Consider the following 9,225-nt stretch of genomic DNA (forward strand, 5'->3'; position numbering starts at 1 on the left):
GTAATATTTTAATGAAATATTTAACCTCACCTGACAAGAGAGTAAAATGTGAAATATAGGCCTTCTTCAGATGAAGGTGTGTTGGATGGGTGAAATTCCAGAGTATGGGACACCATACTTGGCTACACGTCACGTCACTTTTCACTTTATTGTTTCACAGAAGAACAAATAGTTGCAAGTTTCCCAATATGGAACATAAATATGAGAAATGCATGTAGGAGCTGGATATGCCCATCCAAAACCAGAAAAAGTGATGATTCAAGAATGAACAAGGTCAAATTCAGCCTCTAAACTTGTCTCACCAAAAAGCAGCACGTTTCATAAGCCAGGAAACTTGACTCACAGCGGTTTCTACAAGATCACAATGTTCATCATGGTGGGATTGTGTTTGTACATGCAACTCCATAATCATGACCGTGATTGTGGCGGGAATGACGACATGCTCTTTGATATATGATGTTGTGGTAATGCCAACAGCAGATTGGCTGATATCGATTAAACTGCTAAATCCTGGACTAAAACTGAATTGTCTACATACCCAGACGCTTAAAAATAAGAGATTGTAAGTGAAAGTGTTGATGAAAGACACTAACATCTTTTTGTATTTTTATCGTAGGCCTGCTAGTAAAGTTATTTTTAAAATAATTATTTAATTAATTTTAATGTCATGTACAATTTCATAAACTATGTCCTGGATGACTAAGCATCTCCATAGCAATACATCCTGCAAGTCATTAATGACATATAAATCAGTCACACGCCCTTTAATCATTGTTACGTAATCATGTGTACAGAATGTGCGCGTGTCTGTTCATTCTGTGGCCGCGGGGTGGCGCCACTGAGAGCTCAAGGACCTGACAGTGTTTGGAAACTCCCTTAAAATTCTCACCTGGAGCCTCTTGAGGATTAAGCAGAGAGGAGTACTTGAAGCAAGAGGAGAGCACAGTCTGCATGGAACGTTCAAGACTGACTGCTCTCTGAAGAACAAGAGTTTCCTAAGAAAACTGGAATAATGTGGAAATGCCTCACCTGAACCGTCCAGAGCAGATTCACATGGACTGTCCGATGTAAAGGATTTTACAGCGCCGAACAAGGAAACTGAGGGATCCAGAAGTTACAGGTAACAGCCCTACCCAGTCTGCCAATGACATTAAATCTTGTGTAATGCGTATAACGCAAAGTCAGAACTAAAGTTAGAACTTTATTTACTCGTAGTTAGCGCCAGTGTTTATGTTGTGGGTTTAATAATTAAAGTTTGTGCTCCTGCTCCTTGATATATTGTAGTAGCATATTTTCGGATATTACTTTCAGTAGGCTAGTATGCGTCTTGCTCTCTCTTTCTTTCTTTTTTTTCTTTCTTTTTTTGGTGTTGTTGTTGTTGTTCTCATTTACTAACCGCATATATTTAAGTCAGTGACGTTTTTGTTAGGATCTATTTAAAATTTACATAAATGCAATTCACACAGACAATGAATTGCAGATAATTTCTGAATTAAATCATATTTTTGTGGGACTGTTGAAATTCTTGAAAAATTAAATGTTGGCATAAGTAGTTTGGCATGATCTTTTAATAAAAAAAAAAAATGTATTTTAGAAAATAACCACTGAAACAGTTTTGATTTAAATCATGATACATATTTTAAAAACTTTTTTCCATAAAATCAATGTCAGTGTGATGCAACCAGTGTGCAGGAAGCCATTTGTTGTCATGTGACAACCATAAACAGGAAATGATATCACAGAGAGGACCCCTGTAGACCCTCATGACTGTCAATAGGTCAGTAAGGCTATATATAATATGACAAAAGGTTAAGGTTAGCTAAGGCAACCAAAAAAAAAGTATATCTATGAAATCTTAATGATATTCATGGTTACATTTCTTTCTTTCTTTCTTTCTTTCTTTCTTTCTTTCTTTCTTTCTTTCTTTCTTTCTTTCTTTCTTTCTTTCTTTCTTTCTTTCTTTCTTTCTTTCTTTCTTTCTTTCTTTCTTTCTTTCTTTCTTTCTTTCTTTCTTTCTATAATGAAATATAAAAACCTTTTGGAAAATAATGTTTAACACTTAACCTTGTAATCAAGGTGCCTGAAAAATATTACTTTTTACTTGTGGGTTACTCCACATGACATTTATTAGAATGATTAAATCATGATTTTTATTTAAAAACCAATCATGTTATAACTTTTTTATAACTAAAAATTAAAGTAAATATACACATGTAGCACAGCACTATTGACATGCATGAACGAGACAATAGAGCGCAATAAACTGAAAGTAAAAAATAACTCGGAAAGCCGCATCTCTTAGCATGCGATCGCAAGTTCGGTTCTCTTTCACATATATTGCGCTTGAATGGTTGAATACACATGCAATTATGTCAAAATGCCCATATTCATGTAAACATGTCTCAAGTGAAAGTAAACAGTTGGGTGTAAGCCGGATGTATATCAGTATACTGGATCCATCAAGAGTGCAAAACAGACAAACTCAAACCCACAAAAACACAATTAGCTTTTGGAATGGCATGCGTTAATTTGTGTGTGTGTGTGTGTGTGTGTGTGTGTGTTTTTTGTTTTATTTTGGTCTGTTTTGCACTCTTGATGTTTTAGAGATTCACCCCTTCACTGTTGAGTCACTGTTTTTCTGCATTCTGGCTGATTTGTAGATTGTATGCACAAAAAAACGAATTTACCATTAATTTCCTCCTATGGGGGTCATTTTTGACCCGAAGGTCCTGAGTGTTACTTTTTTTTTTTTTTTACGACCACTTAAACTTTTCAAATCCTGTCCCCAATGTTTTGGGGTGTTCATATACCAAGTACCAATAAAGTCACCAAGTTTCGGACCATTCCGATGAAGCTACGATTTTGTACTTTTTTTTTTTTTTTATAAAACGCAAGATCCACTATAGTGGTAAAAATGTGCTATTGCGTGATAGAAAATGCTCAATGTGTCCACCGGATGGCACCGATCTCATTTAAAAAATTGCTTTCATGAGGCCTAGGTTTGACTCTAAAATGAAATACAGCTTTAATAAAAAAATGTTTTTAAAAATTATATATCATTTTTTTTAAATTATATTCAATGGGGAAAAAATGGGTCATAATTATTGCATAAATATGAATTATAAATAAAAAAAAAGTATCTAAAAACACCAAAAGAGAAAATATTATTGAACAAAAATATATTTCATTGATTTTACTCAAGTGTTTTTTTTTATCTTAATCCCGCCCTCCGGTCCTGAGTGTGACCCATAAATGAAGAACCCCAGAGGTTTAAAGCCTAATTCTGACTTAAAGCTGCTCTATGTAAAACATTTTTCAGTAAAATATCAAAACCACTAGGCCACTAGGCACTAGGCCAGTGTGAGGGAGTCGCCTGTTGATTGCGTTACCCTCGTTTTCCGGTTTTATTCTGCAGAAACGCTTCACTCTCACTGCAGTGTGCAACAAGTGTCATAGCAGCCGCCGAGCGAACGCACAAAGTAACGTCATAACATGATTTTCAACACACTCAGATGTATCTAATATGATAAACAGAGTTGCGTTACCTCATACTCATGACCGGAAAACCGGAAGTGGCGCTTGCGACTGCCATAATAAAAGTCCCGCCACTCTTCTCATTAACAATCACTCCAGCGGCCTTGCTCAGCTCCACAACACTCGGTCCTGCTCTGCTTCATACTACGGTAACGTTAATAAATCGCATCCATGAACATGATTTCTGCCCGAGTCCTATTGCGATTTCTTTTCCACCGGCTGTGAGGTGAAGACCATATGTCCCAAGCCTGACAAGCCAGATCCACAAGATGTTTGGTCTGGAAACTCACCATTGACAGGGCTCAATCTGAGGGGCGGGATAAACGGTTGTCTTTCAAATTCCCTCTGCACGCAATTGGGTAGCGCCATGAGCGCCACAACCAATCAGAGCGAAGAAGGTGAAGCCGAGCTAACGTTAGTCGATAGACTTTCGCAGAATCTGATCGGCAGAACACATCTTCTTTTCTTAAGAATGACTTCAGTGCCGTTCTTTGTTCTTTTCTCAAAGAAAAGCTTAACTCCAAGTCTTCCAGAGTCGCGGCCAAAGCCGATTCGAAAGGCCGCTGTTCGCCAGCTTCTTTGTTTACGAGTAGCACGCAGAACCTCCGTGACGTGCCGTCATTATGTTAAGCCCGCCCACCGACTCTACTAGGGCTGTAGCGATACACTAATCTTACGATACACAATATTCAGCCAACGATACGATTCGATACGATTCGATATAATTCTATACACTTACATCATTTTCTGAAAGATTTAAAGGGGACAGAGTGATTTTGGTGACATCTTGTGAGGGTTTCATTCACTTGGATTGAATTAACTGAACTAAAATCATCAATTACACTATGTCTCTGACTGGACAGAGAGTCTACAGCTTGCAAATGCTGGACAAAATGAATCAAAGATGTGTTGGGAAAATGAGTTCCATTTATTGAAAACAAACTGTAGCTTACAAGCCTTTGAAAAGTAATAAAGTGCAGTATTGCAATTAACAATGGAGTTTTAAAAATTGCAGCAAGTGGCCTGTTCTGAACAGTTTCTTTGACAGCTTTTTTTAGCTTGACACTGACACTTGGTTGTATTTCCAGAGTATTTCACGTTTGTGTCACACAGCTTGCAAACCAACCGCGATGCTTTGTCTAAGTCAAGGGTCTCCAACCTTTTTTCATTTGAGAGCTACTTAAAACTCTTAAATAATGCATCATAATCCTCATATTAACAACTATCCAAACTGTTTTACACCTGAAAGAGTATAGTAGTAGTCTGTACAATACCACTATTTTTTTTAAATGTTTTATTATACATGATGATAATCATAAGTAAATAATACATAAACATGTAAAGGCTGTATGCTGTTTAAAAGTAAACATTGTTTATAAATGAAAGATCAAGTGAAAAATAAGCAACATTAATAATTATAATTATTTATTTCATTATTATTATTATTAGTAGAGACGTATTATTATTACATAGAGACGTAGATAAATTTACTGTAGGCTACAATCTGTAGTCAATCTCTTCACGTTAAACCGAACTTTTATTTTGACGGGTTGCCGTGATTACCAGTGTCTGTGTTCATGATATGACACTGGGTGCGCGTCTCATCATCTCCCTAGTTCAGTCAGGGCACTGATCAGGGAGTCAGCCCATTGACTTATGTCCTGATCAGTGCCCTAACTACTGAACCAGGAGCTGATTGAGACGCGCCCAGTTTTCTCAAATGAAACGGTAAATTCTCATGAAGTGACAGTTTATGCGTTCGTGTCGGCAGAGACTACAAGAGCGATTGCGCGCGCGCTGCGCCCGTCATCCACACAGACACAGAACATGCAGGAGTAATATTTAAATAGTATTTTGCAGTTTATTATTTACAGACACTAGTATATATTCGGCTTCAGTCTGGAGCCCTGCGCTTAAATTAACACGGAAGCAACTGAACGCAGCTGCTATGGTGAGCTATTTTTAGAACAGACCCGCGGGCAACTCATGTTGTTGACCCCTGAGTCTAAGTCGTCGCTTTCCTTCTTCTTTTTAAACCCAAAGTGCTCCCACACATCTGCTTTTAAGCACGAAGGCGCTGGATTTATATTCACTGCCATTTTTTTTGAATCTCCTCGCTCTGACTCCGTAAACAAGAAGAGGTAACGTTAGACGTCGGCGTCTGTGTAAAGTTAGTAGTACGGGTAAGTTGCTCTACAGCGATACTAGCGGCTGGCTGACCAAATCGCTCTTCCTGCAACGCAAATGGGGGTTAACAGGGATTTGAATGGGACTTATGTATCGATACTCGCGGCTTAAAAATCGATACTTTCTTGGGAGAAAAAAATATCGATTTATATCGCAGAATCTATAAAATTGCCCAGCCTTAGACTCTACACACGCTGTGATTGGCCTGACAAGAGTTTGGTTTTTCCAGCTCTCAGGTCTACCGAGAGTTGCTAGACTACACTCGAGCCAAAATAAATGTTCTGCCGCTAGGGTGCGTCTAGATTTCTAGGCTAACATGTCCCGAGATTCTGCGCTCAAACGTGGCATCATCAAACTACGCCTTTGTTTTGAACAGGCGACCTCTAGTGGATGGAAAAGTTACATAGTGCATCTTTAATCTAAGCCTTGTCTGTGAAACCGAGCTTTGATGAATATAATGCAAAATTATTAATGGCTGGTAAATTCACAGTTTACTAGTTCTCCAGCTGTTGCAAAAAGTTATTTTAGTACCCTGACTGGAAGGAAGTTACAGTGAAAAAAGGAATAAATAATCATTTACCATTTCTGTGCTTATGAACTTTGCTCATCGTATGGTCCCTAGCAACTGTGAGTGGCATCCTGAATATGGATTAGTTTAGTAAAAATATGATGAATATTGAGATGCTGTAAATTCCTTCTTGGTCTAGCGTCTGTCATATATTCTCAGCTAGTTCCGGAAGATTCCATTTGAAGTCCTGTATACTTTATTGACAAGGACGTGTCTGATAAACGCTCTTCTGTGTAGTGTCTGCATGTCTGTACTTGCCAATGTAACTGTTGTGGTTTGTTTGTGTTTTAGACGCTGTCCCACATGAAGGTGATGGCGTTCCAGGGTAACTCTAAAGGTCTTGATAAGGCAGCCGAGCCTGTGTCGTTGCCTGTGATCACTGAACCTGACCTCATGAGCAGCCCTGATGTGCCCCTTGCAATCATGAAGAGAAAACTCGCAAAGACCAATGACATTGAGGCTGTTGTTGGTTACATGAAAGACATCCATGCACATCTACAGGTTTGAAGCACCATTATTTACTTATCATTTTCCATAGATAATTATTTATTTACATTTGTTTTAAGTGTTAAAAGTTGTACACTACTGTTCAAAAGTTTGGGGTCCGTAATTTTTTATTTCTTTTATTTAATTTTCTCTTTTATTTAACAAGGACACATTAATTTGTTAAAAAGTTATAGCAAATGCATTAACTGTATATTGTTGCAAAATATTTCGATTTCAAATAAATTCTGTTCTTTTGACTTTTTATTCATCTAAGAATTCTGAAAAAATGTATCATGGTTTCCACAAAAATATTAAGCAGCACAATTGTTTTCAGTAAGCATAATAATAATAATATTTAAAAAAGCACCAAATCAGCATATTAGAATGATTTCTGAAGGATCATGTGACACTGAAGACTACAGTAGCCTAATACCTGCTGAACATTCAGAATAAATTAGATTTAAAAATATTAAAATGGATATTTAAAATGTAAAATAATGTATAAGATTACACAATATGACTGTTTTTACTGTATTTTTGACCAAATAAATGCATCCTTCCTTGGTGAACATGGAGGCTTCTTTCAAAAACATAAAAATCTTACAGACCCCAAACTTATGTCAGAGTCATAGATTTCAGTCAATATGATCATATTATAATGGTTTTGTGCTAATTTTTTTTTTGTGTGTGTGTGTTGGTGCGGGAGCTGCTTGGTAACACTATGCGTAAGATCGTGGAGCATGTGGTGCAGGAGAAGGATGAAGTGCAGGGTTATATGAATGGACGTGAAGATCTCACACAGTATGAATGTTACAAAACAGCCATCAAGCACTACAAGGAGCACTGCTTCAACTGGCACCAGCAGGAGGTACAAACGGGCTTTCTGCATCATTAGTTGTGGTGTGCTCACTGTTTGTGTGTGCGTGACATCTTTTCTCTCTTGTTTCAGTATGAATATGCTCTGAGACACCTGTATGCTTTAGTAAACCTGTGTGAGGGAGGATACCAGGCTTGGAGGTAAAAACACGTTTCCTTTTTTCACACCTCTTATTGCTTTTCTCTAGACTCTGATGTCTAAACTTTGTAAACGATAAAGCTTGTGAAGTGTGTTTCCATAATTAAACAGCGCCCTCTGCCTGCGCTAGTGAGTTATGTAAAGATTACTTGTGGGATGTGAGAGCTCATTGGCTCAATATTATTTGTGATTTTAAATCTCATATCTCTCCATTCCCACAGAATCACAGCAGCCATGGATGACATTTGTTACTTCAGACAATAGAAATGTGAATTTGAGCCTCAGAGGACTTTTATTGGACGAACTACTCCTGCACATAAGAATCTGATTGTGGAAGAAATCTGTATCGACACACACAGCTTTGATTTGAATCTTTTTGAAAAGGTTTCTTTTTAATGAGGATTTGCACTTTTAAATTTATTTTTTTTATGGGATGTTTTACTGATCTTTATTTTTTTTTTTAAAGAAAGAAATCTGCTTTAAGATAGTGCCCAGCGATTCCTGACAAACACTTTGGGCTGTTAACTTTTTATACATGTATCGTGTGTGTATGTTTTGTTTGTTTTTTTCATCAGATGCCTCATCAATGAGAACAACAGATTTTTGGCAGGACAGATTTAGAATGACACAATGACGTTTGAAATTAAAGCATGTTTTTTGGGACCTCAGTTATGTTAAGTTTGGAAACCAAAGCATTTACAGGTCCATTTAGAGAATGAAGTCCAAATGCATTCAAACTATTTTAAACAAACACTAGCTTGACACATTTAGCGGCATATTGCACGAATATTTTGAATTTTTATTTTTTAAGCTGGTGTTCATCACCTTGTTGACTGAGCCATGAACATACCCAATTTCTCTCCAGTAGTGACTCAAAGGAGCTCTTATCTGACTAAATGTATATCTATCAAACGTAGCTACCTGAAGTCTGTGGTCATACTTAAGAAGTGTCTTAAATAACTGAGATCACTGCTCAAAAACAGCTGCACTTTGAGCAGTTAATGAGCAGGTGTGTTTAGTGCAATGGTGGATGTGTCAGGCTGTGCTATTATATCAAGTGCCCTCTGTTTAGAGCAAACTGAAGCCTCAAACCACTGAACTAAGGAGAGGTGTAATTTAAGATTGAGCTCTGTAGGAAAAGTGAGTTCACACTGACAACATGGGCTAAACAATACACTGAACTACTATCAGCCCTCTTTTCAATGTATCATCTGTTAAGCAGTGAGTTATTGATTATAATAATAAACCTGAATTGATTGGAATTTTTCTTTTCATTTTCTTTCAGTCCAAGTTATAGCTTTATTATGTTGACAACTGAATAGATGTTACTAGAGGGACATTTTTTTATTTGATTTCATTGATTCTTGTATCATATACCGCATAGCAACAAAAATAAAATCAAATAAATACATTATACACCGATCAGGCACAACAT

The 9,225-nt window shown here is 37.1% G+C and overlaps 1 protein-coding gene across 1 annotated transcript; it reads left to right on the forward strand.

Annotated features, from left to right (window-relative positions):
* Positions 1-901: 901 nt before the first annotated feature.
* On the forward strand, positions 902-9,225 carry LOC307142027 (legumain-like). The gene is made up of 5 exons (XM_079842549.1): positions 902-1,120; positions 6,581-6,790; positions 7,482-7,643; positions 7,725-7,792; positions 8,012-9,225. The coding sequence occupies exons 2-5, from the start codon at positions 6,593-6,595 to the stop codon at positions 8,052-8,054; spliced, it is 471 nt and encodes a 156-aa protein (XP_079698675.1). The 5' UTR covers positions 902-1,120; positions 6,581-6,592; the 3' UTR covers positions 8,055-9,225.

Source organism: Gobio gobio, assembly GCF_949357685.1.
Source record: "Gobio gobio genome assembly, chromosome: 18".
Taxonomy (NCBI): Eukaryota; Metazoa; Chordata; class Actinopteri; order Cypriniformes; family Gobionidae; genus Gobio; species Gobio gobio.

What these genes read in the sequence shown, in the direction of transcription:
- LOC307142027 (XM_079842549.1), top strand. Translation starts at nt 6,593, where the DNA reads ATGAAGGTGATGGCGTTCCAGGGTAACTCTAAAGGTCTTGATAAGGCA. An exon ending in ACATCCATGCACATCTACAG is followed by an intron (nt 6,791 to 7,481) that starts GTTTGAAGCACC and finishes TTGGTGCGGGAG; the next exon opens with CTGCTTGGTAACACTATGCG. An exon ending in GGAGGATACCAGGCTTGGAG is followed by an intron (nt 7,793 to 8,011) that starts GTAAAAACACGT and finishes CCATTCCCACAG; the next exon opens with AATCACAGCAGCCATGGATG.